At 36.0% G+C, this 14,347-nt stretch overlaps 1 protein-coding gene across 1 annotated transcript; it reads right to left on the bottom strand.

Annotated features, from left to right (window-relative positions):
- Positions 1–12,444: 12,444 nt before the first annotated feature.
- LOC136406457 (Golgi-associated RAB2 interactor protein 6-like) lies at positions 12,445–14,032 on the bottom strand. The gene is given in 3 exon segments (XM_066386528.1): positions 12,445–12,516; positions 13,464–13,867; positions 13,870–14,032. Coding segments are annotated over 3 exon segments (639 nt in total).
- Positions 14,033–14,347: the final 315 nt, after the last annotated feature.

Raw genomic sequence — 14,347 nt, 5'->3', positions numbered from 1 at the left:
AAAATCACTGTAATCACTGTCAAGTAGGTAATTGACACTTATTAGAAAAACTAGCATGTTTCTATCTTTCTATGACCCTTCTCTTTAAAAAAAATCAATATAGCCTTCTTTTAATTTGTCAATTATATTTTACTTTTTCTAAAATGAGATGCTGTTATGACATATTCAATTGTGTTATAATTTACTTCCTTAAAACGTCACTATTTTTTTAATATTCATAAAATTTTTTCAGCCTGAATCATTTGAAAATCTAATCTCCATTACTGGTTGGATTGTACATTGTAAACACAATAGGGAAATGCTCTAATATAAAGAAATAATCTTGTAAGAAGAGAAATTAACTTAGAAGTCTAGTTTAAGGCCTTATTATAATAAAGTAATGAATAGATATGATTTTCCTCAAGAAAAATGTTCTATCTTTAAAATTTATTCTTAAATGATTATGGTTACTGCTACTCCAACAACATTTCACAGTAATATCAAACTATAAGGTTTATTCTTTCTTAGAAGAGCAACAAGATACCTTTTAGGGGAGAGGATATGTCAAGAGATAGGTAGAAAATGATTTAGATATTATATATATCATGACCATGCTTTTATATTAGTTAATATTCCTATTTTATATTAATTTAAAGTTGCTCAATTTAGATAATTCTGAATCTTGAACAAAATTTTTAGAGAAAAATCATTATAACTTGAACATCATAGATCTAGCATATGTGATTTGAGTTCCTTTTCAAAGAAAAATGAAAAGCTTTTATTAGGTTGGTCAGGCTCACAGTTGTTTTTCTTCCCCATATTTTCGAAGGCTGGACTGCCATTACTTTGTCCAGAAAGGATCAGCGAGTATACAATTTTTCCTGTGGGAGTTTATTATTGCCTCACGCCACATAAGTCTTTGAGCTCTGATGGCCTTGTGCCACTGCCACTATGCATTCTCCTATAGCTTTTATTTTATACTACATTACTATTTTATCTATAAAAGTAAAATAATGTCACAGCAGGATTAGGAAATAGAAAAAACACTCATTTTTCCCCTAAACATTTTTTTTAATTTTCTCATCTAACTTTGTTTCATCAATCTATTTTGTTTATTTATAATAATAAAACATGTATTAGTTATGGTTTATCTTCTGGATTTTGATAATTAAAAAAGGAACTGATAGGGGATTGCCAGTAGTTATTTTTGAACACCTCATTTTCCCCTAATAATGGGCTGACCTTCAGTAAATTTATGATCTGTTTGTATGTCCAAGAGTCATAAAACTTGTCCTCATTCTGTGTCCAGGAGACATACAACTTATCCTCATTCTGTAAGACATACTCAAGTCATTATTCTTTTTTTCCCTCTCTATCTCATCACCACTACAAAAACTTTTATTTCTTCTGCAATCTGTTAAAAGAACCTTGTCTAATCTTTAGGACCGAGACCTAGAATCTAGGGCATGAATGAGATAATATTGTGCCTGGTAAAATTATAGTTGAACACAAATAGAGTGGGCTTTCTGAAAGCTGCAACATTTAGTACAGATTGTTCTGCTATGCTTGCCTAGAAAAATAATGTTGACCCTTCTAAACAGGAGATTACAGTGAAATGTCAAACAAGTTCATTGTTCTCTTTTCTTCACTTGAACATTTTTGTTATTTAATTGACATCAATAGAGCCATACAGAAACACTTCGGTTTTTAAAAGCCAACAGAAAATATAGTGTAACAAAAAAATGATACACGTAAGCAATAGCAATAACCAGACTAGTACAGGTACATTTAATGGAAAAATAATGTATTTATCTTGCATAAGCATATCTTCTCATGAATAAGTCTACAAATAGGCTATAAACAGAATAGGATGTTTTAGCTTTTATTTTGGTCCATAATGCTATCATCTTTCCATTGCACAGAAAATTGATATTTTATTTTTTTCAACCTGAATCCCTAGTATCCCTACATTTTATCAGTAATTCATTCAGCAAATGTTAGTAAGCCCTTTTATGTTCCAGGCACCTCTCTACATGGTTGGATAACAATGGTGAACAGAGATTCCTGCATTTGTAAAGCTCTCTTTTGTGTGAGGAAAAGCAGATGACAAATAATAAACTCAGTAAATATCAATATAAATGTTAGAAGGAGATGAGTACTACAGAGAAAAACAAGTAAAATTAAGGAAGATGAGAATGCTGTGGGAAGTATGGTTTGCACTATTAAAGAGCATGATTTGGGTAGCTGCTAGGAAGGAAGAACAGTCACAACAAAGGGTCTAAAGCAGAGGTGTGTGACCTGTTAGGAAATAATAATCAGAGTGAAGGAGAGACTGGTAAGAGATAAAGTGAGACAAGGCAGGCAGGCCTCTCACATAGGAACGTGTAAACCACAGTGAGGAGCTTCATTTTATTCTCAGAATGGGAACCCATGTAGAATTGCCAGGTTTAGCAAATAAAAAGAGAGATACCCACTTACATATCAATTTCAGATCAACAGTGAATATATATTTTGGTAGAAGAATGTTCTATGCAATATTTGGGACACACCTATACTAAAAAGTTATCTTCTGACAAATTTTAGTATAAAATATGCTGCATGCACTATTTGGGACCCACTTACTTATAAAATATTGTGTGTCTTTCTGAAATTCAAAATGAAATGAGTGTTCTGTATTTTGTCCTGCAACCCTGAACAATGGGGAAGATTTAAGCAGAAGAATCACATGACCTGACTTATTTAAAACTATCACTCTGGCTAAGAATTATATTAAAATAACCTATTTACATAACAAGTTGTATATGATGATCACTGCTGCTTGGAGAACACAGTGCAGTGAAGCAAAGCAGATCCAGGGAAACATGCAGTTGTCCCTGTGAGAGAGCACAGAGCCTGGGACAGGGTGACAGAGTGCTAGATAGAAACTGGTGAGAAAAGGTCAGGCAAGAGAAGAGAAAGAAAAGAAAACAGCAAGACCTTTCACTTATTTATTGCACTAAGTATACACAGATATAGTTACTATGCATGTGTGGTTTTGATTAAACTAATTGGTTATAGAACCACATCTTTTGAAAATGAAAAAAAAGAAAGGAGAAAGAGAGGAATCATTTCATTGCAGACCTGAATAAAAAGTAAAAAATGCAAAAGAGGACTCTGGGCTAGAAATCGAAACAGTTGAGTCTTTTATCACATTATATATGTAACTGAAGATAAATCACAGCCTCTCATAGCTCTAAATTTCTCTTTTCTAGGTGTGGATATAAATTCCCACCTTCTTTACCTCGCCAGATTATGTCAAAGCCTGATGGGCCTTGATACTTTTGATTGTCTGTAATGTGTCATCTAAGTACTAGTTGCTATAAGAATTGAGGTTACAGGTAAAGCATATTGGTGAAGGCATGCAAGTGAGAAAACAAAGAATTCAGTAGGCTGCTATTTTTATTTCAAGAAAAGAGATTTTTCTTCTAAGGAACAAGTCAAAAACACCAAGGATGCATAATAGTCTTTGGAAAATCATGTACATGTCTCAATTTTGCTTTTCTGCTTTCCAGTTCATCTTTCTTCTCTCAGCAGAAGCAGGCTTATAGCATATATTAGCACACATTCTTTTCAGTGTAATGTTTTCCATTGAGAGAAGAAAAGTAAATTTCATGAACAGTCAATTGCTCTGTCTCTCAGAAAATTATTTAGGAGTCACAGTAGAATATAGTCAAGATGACTTATGAGAAAATAATCGAAGATTCTACTGTGGTCCCAAGAAAAATAGATTTGTCGGTGTTGGAATTAACATATGAAATGAAGTAAGGAACTTGAAAAGAAACATGGCCAGCACCCATTGATCCATCCTTCCATTTATTTAAGAATTATTTCTTGAGTTCTTATGATGTATAAAAATCTATGGGACATTCAAAGTAAGTAAATGAAAACCACTACTCTCAAAAGAAATTTAAACTGCTGACTAAAATATTAGGTAGAATATGGTAAGTACTACAGGAGTATTATAGAAAACAAGCTATAGTGGTACAGGGGGAAGAACAGGCACAGCAAGCGTCGGTCAGAAATGGCTATGGATATGATACCTGTTGTCAGATGGTGGCCAGCAGGCAAAATAAAGGCATTATTAACTGTGTTGACAACATAAGGCAAATGGGAGGGATGGAGAAAGCTAAGTGTGTAAGAGGGTTTTATCCAACATCATGGAAAATATTAACTGTCATTTGAAAGCAAATAGTTTTATTATGTTAGCAAAATTAAACTATCAAAGGGTTTTGAGCTAAAAAAAAAACTACCCAAGCCAAGATTTAAAAATTCAATCTGGCTGCATGTAGAAGAACAGGATGTTGAGAGACAAACTAGACAACTAGTACACCTGTCCAGTGGAAGGATGGCAATAGAATGAAGAGAATTTGTTCATGAAGTATGTATCTGTTAGGATTGGAATCACAGGAGTATAACAGATAATCTAAAGTAAGGGTGTCTTACCCATGATACAAGTTCATGTGTGTCTCATTTAGGAGAAGACAATTAGTGACAGTCATTAACTACTATAGTGAATTCATGGATTCTATACTGCCATCCTCATGTTTTTCAAGATAGTGGCTGGATCTCTGTGATCACATCTTCAGTGCAAGCCTGAATAAGAAAGCAGAAGTACAAAAAAGGACCTCTATGCCTCTGACACATATATGATTTCATGACTATTTTAATAGGAAAGGAGACTTAGGCAGAAGCAAGACAATCAGAGGTGTCATCAAATTTGTAATACTGAGTTCATGTCCATTACTTAAGGGAAATACTAAAATCATTAAGGGACTAAGTTTGAAGAAGAGATGAGGGTAATTATATCAGGATGAAATATCTCCAAACATAAAACTATGTTCTCTGTCGCAGATACTTTGAAACACTGGAATTTATCATAGTTTATTATAACTTAAAAGAATCTGGCATAATTAATGTCAAGTTGATTGGCTTATTTATTGGAAATTTGTTACCTGCCTAGTAGCTTTTTTTTTTGAGGGAGTGGCTTTTTTAGCCTTATGATACAATTCAAAGGTGCTATGTTATTGCAATTTATTTTTACAATTATTTTTTTTCCTATCATTACCCTGTTTGAAAATTTTTAGAATATTGATGAATTGTAGTGTAACTTAATTGCACATGATTGTACTTACAATCAAAGAGCAATGAAGATATTAAATTCATTCACTCATTTGTTTATTAATTCAACAAATATTTATGAGCACCTATTATATGTCAGACACTGTTCTGAGTGGTGCAAATAAGGCAATGAGTAACAGATGAGATATTTTCCCCTAAAAGCTTACAGTCTAACCTGACCAGGTAGTGGCGCAGTGGATAGAGCATCAGACTGGGATGCAGAGGAGAAGGGTTTGAAACCTTGAGGTCGCCAGCTTGAGCACAAGCTCATCAATCAGCTTGAGATCATAGACATGACCCCATGGTCACTGGCTTGAGCCCAAAAGTCACTGGCTTGAGCCCAAGGTCATTGATTTGAGCAAGGGGTAACTTGCTCTGCTGTAGCTACCCCACTCCCAGTCAAAGCACATATGAGAAAGCAAGCAATGAAGAATTGATGCTTATCTCTCCCTTCCTGTCTGTCCCTATCTGTCCTTCTTTCTGCCTCTCTCTTTGTCCCTGTCACACACAATAAAACTTACATTCTATAAGGTATATGGTAACTATTGGGGAGGTCAGATCATCAACAAATACACACATAGATATTTATAGAAAGCAGTAAATCGCACTGAGAAATAGAGCGAAGAAAGCAGGATAGTGACACAAGATTGATGAGGTACAGAGGGGATGTGAGTCATGCATACAGCTGGACAAAAAGCCCTGCGAGCTAACACAAGAGCAGATGCAAGGCAAAAAGACAGAAAAAGGATAAATAATAAGAATAAAATCATATTATGATCTATATCACGTTGGAAGGACTTAATTTTAGAATATTTTTAAGTGAATGAAGTGAGTGAATGGAAGGATGCATGGAAGAAGGAAAGCTCAGATGGCCTGTAAAAGCAGAGGAAGTGTTTCAAAGTGGTCAGATGAGATTCTTGGGGTATAGATAACGACATTGCCTAAGGAAAGTAATCAACTCTCTTTTAAAATGTACTCGCTTAAAATATTCTAAACTGTTCAATTTGCTTTGCTTTTCTACTAATTTTGAATAGATTTGACCTAAACCAACAATTATCAGAACTAAATTTCAAGTGTGTGAATCTTTGATACCTTGAGTGTGCATTGTCTAACACTTCCCTCCCTGTGGGCTGAACTGTGACTTCTGTGATCTTTCCAGAGCTATTTTCTTTTGAAACAAAGCACACAAGTTAAAGTTCTAAACCCATGGCAGGTCTCCATGGTTACAAGAGAACAAGTTGCCTCTTTGTGCCCAGAAGAGCTAGAATTATATTCACCTGAAAATGAATAGCACAGGCTGCCTTGTCACAATGACATATTCAAAAGCAAGTTATACTTTTTTGTCCCAATATAAACAGAATGCCTTTAAATCACATTAAAAAGAGATGATGAGCATTAATGCAGACAATTATATCAGTCCACAATGACATGTGCTCAGGAACATGATCCCAAGAGGTCAACCGAGAAATAATGAATCCACTAAACACCACACTCAAAGTACAAATCTTTCTATAACTAAAGAAATAAGCTACAAAATTGACAAATAATTGATGAAACAGAATACCTATTTTCTGGAAATAATAATAGATATATAATAATTATTATATATATAATATTAATTTAAATGCATATAAATGAAATGTATATATTTTTTGTATTTGGATTCTATTTCTTAAATATACTCATGAATTTTCTAAGTTAAGTAGAAAATTTTACATGTATTCATTTTATTTTACTTTTTAGCACCATTAAAAGAAATATATATATTTATTCAAAAGACAGATTTGATACTGTTCTACATGTAGTCACTTTAAATGTATCTTTTTTAATTTTTTCAGTATTATTATGATTATATAATGCTTTAATTCAAAACTTTATTTATAATTATTTGAAAATATTGCACTAAAATAACTTTGACAATTTTGAGTGTGGATACAATTTTTGAAAGCTTTGGAATGGAACTATTTCATCGATACTTAGCCAAAAAATAGATTTCTGTGTCTTTTTGCAGGGTGAGGCCTACTGGAATGAGACAGCACAGAGCTAGGTATCCAACAGGTGTTACCAGATGTAGGGAACAGGAAACCCAATCAGAAGGCAAGACAATGCATTGACAATGGATGAGTCACAGAACTATAAAACTATGGAAAGAGGACAAACTAATATAAAAAAGAATAGTAAAATTTGGTTTCCATTTTATAGTCTTAAAAAAGATATCTGGTTATGGATATAAGATAGATATCATCCACACTAAAAATATAGACGTTTTTAAAAAAAATCAACCTTCCCAACAAAGTATAAATATAATTATACACTACAACCAAGAAAGATTTATCCCAGGAATAAAAAATTGGTTTAATATTAAAAAATCAATCCCAGTTAGTCCTCACTTAACCTCTCAGATAAGTTCTGAGAAACTTTTTATTCCAGTTCAGGGTCACAGGTGAACTGAGCCTATCTCAGTAGTTCTAGGCACAAAGCAGGAACTAACCCTGGACAGGACACCCTTCCATTGAAGGACACACACACTCACACACAAACATACTCACACATATTCAGACTTGGAAATGTTAGATACGCCAACTTTCCTAACATGCACACCTTTGGAATGTGGGAGGAAACTGGAGCACCTGAGAAAACATGGGCAGACATAGGGAGAATGTGCCCTGTCAGGAATCAACTTTCTTTTCTCATTAATTTTATAGTACAGCAACACTGAATGAAGAAGCAATATTTAAAGATATCCTGTAATACAATCATCACCTCAACCAACAAAAAAAGAAAAATGACACAGTTATATCAAAAACTGCCGAAAAGCAAATGACAAAATCTGAGACCAATTCATGATAAAACTTCTCAGGAAACAAGAATAGAACTTCTATGACTTAATAAAGACTAGGAAAAACTTACAGTTAATGTCATTCTTAATGGTGAGAAACTAACTTTCCCATGAAGATCAGCTACAAGGCAAGAATTTTTCCTCTCACCATTCCTTTTCAATATCTTACTGTAAGTCCTTGCTAATGCAATTAGGCAACAAAATGAAATAAAAGATCTTCAGATTGGGAAGTAAGCCATAAAACTGTCTTGTTTCTAGTTGACAGAATCATCTACATAGAATATCCCCCCAAATTAACCAAAACTCCACTTGTAGAACTAATAAGCAATTATAGTAAGCAGCATACAAGGTTAGTATGCCAAAGGCAACCACTTCTTATATACTGACAATGAACAAGTAGAAGTTGAAATTAAAAATACAATACCTCTTTACGCAGTTCCCTTGGATTATCTGACTGTAGTAAGTATCAAAACTAGTCCAAAAGTAGGCAGAAAATGGAATGAGGGACCAAAAGCCCCAGGAATTGGGAGTTTCTACACACAGTCTCTGTGTGCTTGCTAAATGGTGTACATTTCTTATTAATCACAATATTAAAACTCGATCAACATACCAAAAAAAAATACCATTTACATTAGCACCCCTCAAAATGAAATACTTAGGTATAAATCTTACAGAATATGTATTAGACCAATATCAGTAAAACTACAAAATCGTATAAACAAAATAAAAGAGGAACTATATACACTGCTCACAAAAATTAGAGGACATTTTATCACTTTATATTCATTTTGAAATATTTCCTAATTTTTTGTGAGCAATATAAATGGATAAATATTCCATGATCATGGATAGAAAGACTCAAGATTATCAAAATGTCATGGCCCAATTTGATCTATAGAGTCAAAACAATCCAAATCAAAACCCTGAACGTTATTTAATGGATATTGACAAACACCATTTAGCAACGTAATATTGAAGGAGAAGATCTAAACTGAAAGACTTATATTACTCAAATTTATGACCTGCTATAAAGCTACAATTATCAGGATAATGTGGGGTTACTGAATGAAGAGCTAAATAGAAAAATATAACAGAAGAAACAGCCCAGAAATGAATCCCAATAAATTCATTCAACTAATCTTTTACAAATGAGTAAAGGCAATACAATGGAGCAAAGATAGGCTCTTTAACAATGGTGCTGAAAGAACTGTACATCATATTAAAAAAAATCTAGATATAGACATTATATCTTTCAAAATAATAACTCAAAATGAATAATAACATACATGGAAAATGCAAAACTATAAAACTTTTAGAAGATATCATAGAAAAAGATCTACTAGATGACCTTGGATATGTGATGCCTTTTTGGATACAACTTCAAAGACAGGATCCATTTAAAAAAAATCATTGATATGCCGAATTTTATTAAAATTTAAAAATTTACTCTATAAAATACAATATCAAGAAACTAGAAGGTAAGCCACAGACTGGTAGAAAATATTTGCAAAATATATATTTTGTAAAAACTTTTATTTAAAATATATAAACTATCAAAACTCAACAATAGGAAACAATTAGATTTTAAAATGATCATTAATAGACACCCCACCAAAGAAGATACACAGATGGTGAGTTGCATATAAAAAGTTGCTCCACATCATATGTCATAAGGGAAGTGCACATTAAAACACTGAGATATCACTACACACATATTCAAATGGCAAAATCTAGAACATTGACAGTTCCAAGGTTGGTGATTATTATAACAGGATCACTTATACTTTGCTGGTGGGAATGCAAAGTGGTCACCACTTTAGGAAACAGTTTGGATTTGTCATTTAAAAAACTAAACCTATTCCTGCCATACAGACCACACATTGTGTGCCTTGATATTTACACAAAGATGATGAAAATTTATGTCTACACAAAAACTTGCCCACAACTGTTTGTGGTCACCTTATTCATAATTATAAATACTAATCTTAGAAGCAACCAAGAGGTTTTTCAGTAGGTAAAAGGATATAGAATCTCATTGTGAACAAAGTATAGTCTCAGAGGGAGCCAATGTTAACAAAATCATTTAAAATGAAGAGATATTATGACTGAACTTATTGTAAGACATTTAGAAAATTCTGTTATCAGTAAGTTAATGTGCCATCATCTGTATATAACCATAAAACACACAAGCCCCGATCTTTTGCTATTCAAAGTGTGACCTAGAGACCAGCTATAACAACAACATCTGGGATCTTAAAGAAATGTTAACTCTTCACACATCCTAAATCACTTTTTAATTAATTTGAAGTGACACCTACATGATTTACATGCAGATTGAAATTTGAGAAGCACTGCTCTTCAAAATAACCTGACTACTTTTCTGCTACTCACACACACATCTCCCTATTTCTCTGTTTCAGTCATATTGGTCTCTTGTTTTTTCTGAAATGCCTGGAAAACCCTCTGCCAGATGTTTGCATAGATCATTCCTTCACCTGTTTCATATCTTTATGCAAATATCACTTCAGTGGGACTCTCCCTGGATATTCTATTTTAAATGAACATTCCCATTAACCTCATCCTCTTCATTTTTACTACAGAACTTCCCATCATTTAATATGCTAAATATTTTAATTAACACACCATTTATTATTTTCTCTATCTACTGAAATATAAGCTTCTGGAGCACAAGGATTTGAATCTGTTATGCGCACTGCAGAATTTTAGGCTTCTAGAATGCTGTGAGACATTTAAGAGGTCACTCAATAAATGTGTCAAATAAATGAGCTTGTTCATTGATACATTTATTTGCCCACATGCATTATTTAAGTCTTGTTATTTGAAATCAACTGCATCATTTGCATCATGTAATGCTATAAAAGTCTCATCTAAGTCTATTTAGGATATTAAAAGCATTATAATTTACCTAAACATTTATGAGTCAGTTTATCTTTATCCTTCACTAGTTCTCACGGTCAAGCATACCAGAGCCCTAGTACGCACTGTGAAAATGTATGCGATGTATCACTTCTAGACTTTTTTTTTTAATAATTTTTTTAATAATTTTATTTTTAATGGGGCGACATCAATAAATCAGGATACATATATTCAAAGATAACAAGTCCAGGTTATCTTGTCGTTCACTTATGTTGCATACCCATCACCCAAAGTCAGATTGTCCTCTGTCACCTTCTATCTAGTTTTCTTTGTGCCCCTCCCCCTCCCCCTTTTCTAGACTTTTTTTTAAGAAAACATTATTACATCGACCTTTAACAAGAGAGAGAGAGACAGAACTATCAATCTGTTCCTGTATGTGCCTTGACCAGGGATCGAACCAGAAATCTCTGCACTTTAGCATGATGCTCCAACCAACCAAGCTATCTGACCAGGGCACTTCTAGACTCTCACAAAGACTTTTTTATTTAAAATTATTGTATACATTTAGCATTACTTTATTTCCAGTTGTTGCATATATTTTCATCTTGTATGCAGGTTTTCCCTAACTTTTTATGTTCTGGTTTTTATATGGCATTGTATACTTCCATTGCAACCAGATAATTGAAGTTTTTATAGGAAGCAATTTTTTAACATCATAAAAAATTAGAAATCTAAGTAACATCAGGAGATCAAAATGAAGATTAATAAAATATGTAGGGTGCTTTAGTTTAATTTCAAAGCAGATAAATAAGATTTAAGTTGGGCAAAGAATTAGAAGAGAATTCAAGAATGAAGAGACTGGGAGAATGAAGCCCTGTCTAGAAAGTATAATTAAACTCAAATTTACTTTTCTACCTTCCTACTACTATTTATTTACCAAGTGCCTATTATTTGCCAGACATCTCCCATGTATAATGTCTAATTCTCAAAGTAGCGATTTCAAGAAGGAAACAGGTAGCATTATTCACGGTTATAACATTAAAATATTAGAAGTCTATGATGTCCAGCTACTTTCCTACCTTCATTTAAATTATCCTACTCCCTATTGGTTAAATGAATGAGGAACTTTGAGAGCAGTTTTTAGCATTTTAATGTCATCTTATTTAATTACAAATATCAAATCATGTGAAAGTTAAAGATGGTTCAAAGGTCAAAGTTCTTGCCAGTAGTTTCTGCTCCTGCGATCACCATACTCATGCCTCCGTGTTAGGGATGTGCTGGAAATACCCTCTGAGGAAAAGAAGAGTTCAAAGCACCCATTTTGGCCGTGCTGGCTGTGCTTCTCCTAGATCTCTGAAGGCTGCTCCCGTTTGTGCTTCACTTTATTCTAAGTCTGCACACGGCTTGCAGCCACATCCCTGGTGCATGTGGTACCACCTGTAGTAGTCCTGCCTCTGCCACCAGTTCTGCCCTTTGTCGGGCACTGTAGGTTTTGTGGCTGAAGAATGCGAATTCTCGTACACAGTATTATGTGGGAGGCATGCTGAATTCATCCCTCCCTAGCATAACTGCATCAGGTGACCCCATACAGTTTAGGGTACATGTAAGTTTCTTGATGCAGACTTGATATTGACCGCTTCCCTAGAGCAGCGTAAGCCATATTCCTACGAGGAAGACGGGGAAAATAAGGAAAGTGAGACCAGGAAGTTCTGAACCCTTCTATTCTTACAGCTGAACAAGAGCTTAGAATAAGAATTTTGAAGTCTCCAGTCCAATCTCCCATTGGATGCAGAAATGTCCTCTACAGAATCTCCACAACGACCACAAGGATCATCTTGTTTTTCTTGAACACTTCCATGACGACAGTATTATTATAATTCACCAGTGATTATCTTCATATGCATTTTAAAATCTTGTGTTAGTATGGTGAGGATAACAAATTGGATGTTGAGGATGCTGCAATGGCAACGCAGTATTGACTATGAAATTAAGAGCAGCCCTGGCCGGTTGGCTCAGCGGTAGAGCGCCGGCCTAGCGTGTGGAGGACCCGGGTTCGATTCCTGGCCAGGGCACACAGGAGAAGCGCCCATTTGCTTCTCCACCCCTCCCCCGCGCTTTCCTCTCTGTCTCTCTCTTCCCCTCCGCAGCTGAGGCTCCATTGGAGCAAAGATGGCCCGGGCACTGGGGATGGCTCCTTGGCCTCTGCCCCAGGCGCTAGAGTGGCTCTGGTCGCAGCAAAGCGACCCCCCGGAGGGGCAGAGCATCGCCCCCTGGTGGGCAGAGCGTCGCCCCTGGTGGGCGGGCCGGGTGGATCCCGGTCGGGCGCATGCGGAAGTCTGTCTGACTGTCTCTCCCTGTTTCCAGCTTCAGAAAAATGAAAAAAAAAAAAAAAAAAATTAAGAGCAGCTGACATACAGCCTTGGGGAACCCTGAAGAAATATTGGGAACTTCCTAATGTGGCATGGCCTCCAAACAGAAGATCATTTGGCCCTTAACACTTCCAAATAGAACGCATTTTTTGATGAACCTCAGTACCAAAACGCTGTAGCAACTTGAGCTGCTCTCATAAAGCACCTTGACCCCATATTCCAGAAACTGTGCCTACACTTACCTCAGGACCGTAGTCTTCTTCCACAAACAGACACTCGGCCAATGTGTCATTGGCTGGAATGGCATAGATAAGGCTGTAAGCCTCCACTGGTGGATTTAGCATGCAAATGAGGTGTTCCCAGTAAGCAAAAAGATCCTTTAGATCTGAACGAGGACACAGTTGAAGATAAAAAGAGCTGCCAGTGACAAGCTTCAGGTGGAGCTGCTGTTTTTTAATGTTATGGATTGAGATCTTTACTAAGGTCATTGGAAGCAGCCTCGTTAACTCTAGGCTCTGTGTACCCTTATTGTCTCTTATGAGGGTGGCCAGCAGCATAACATCAGGTATTACGAGGCAGCAACTGGTGCAAACAATGCCCACAGTCACCACTTGGATAGCGCTGCGCACATCAATCACTTCTCCCGTTTGCTGACCTGTACAAAATCGCTCTCAAAAATCGGCGCATGCTTGAACTTGCTGTACTCCCCGTGGTACAGCTGTCGCTGCAGTTTCCCCATGGGAGTGTTAAACATACCCACTACCGGGGGGCTACTGGATGGGTAATACCACACCCTGGACTGGCTGCCCATGGCTCCCTTTTATCAGGGGAGCTCCTGGGGGCTCTTCTCTACCTTCTTCACCACACCTCGCTGAGCGTCCTGTTCCCTCCGCCTCTCTAACGGGTGGGCGAGCGGTGGCTACTGCAGCCTTTCCTTGTCTCTGAGTGACCTAGGACAGGGTGGGGCACTGCTGACCGACTTCTCAGGATTAGAGACGGTCGCTCCAGCACCAGCCCGTGTCCTACCAGGGGTGTGTGGATCTCCGGTCCCCGGAGAAGTCAGGGTGCGCGGAAGTCCAGGCCCGCTGATCTCGCTGTGCACTCCGGCCGGACTTGCTCTTCAGCC

This window comes from Saccopteryx leptura, chromosome 5, assembly GCF_036850995.1.
Source record: "Saccopteryx leptura isolate mSacLep1 chromosome 5, mSacLep1_pri_phased_curated, whole genome shotgun sequence".
Taxonomy (NCBI): domain Eukaryota; kingdom Metazoa; phylum Chordata; class Mammalia; order Chiroptera; family Emballonuridae; genus Saccopteryx; species Saccopteryx leptura.
The sequence above is the reverse complement of the archived record's forward strand: the minus strand, read 5'-3'. Positions and strand labels throughout refer to the sequence as shown.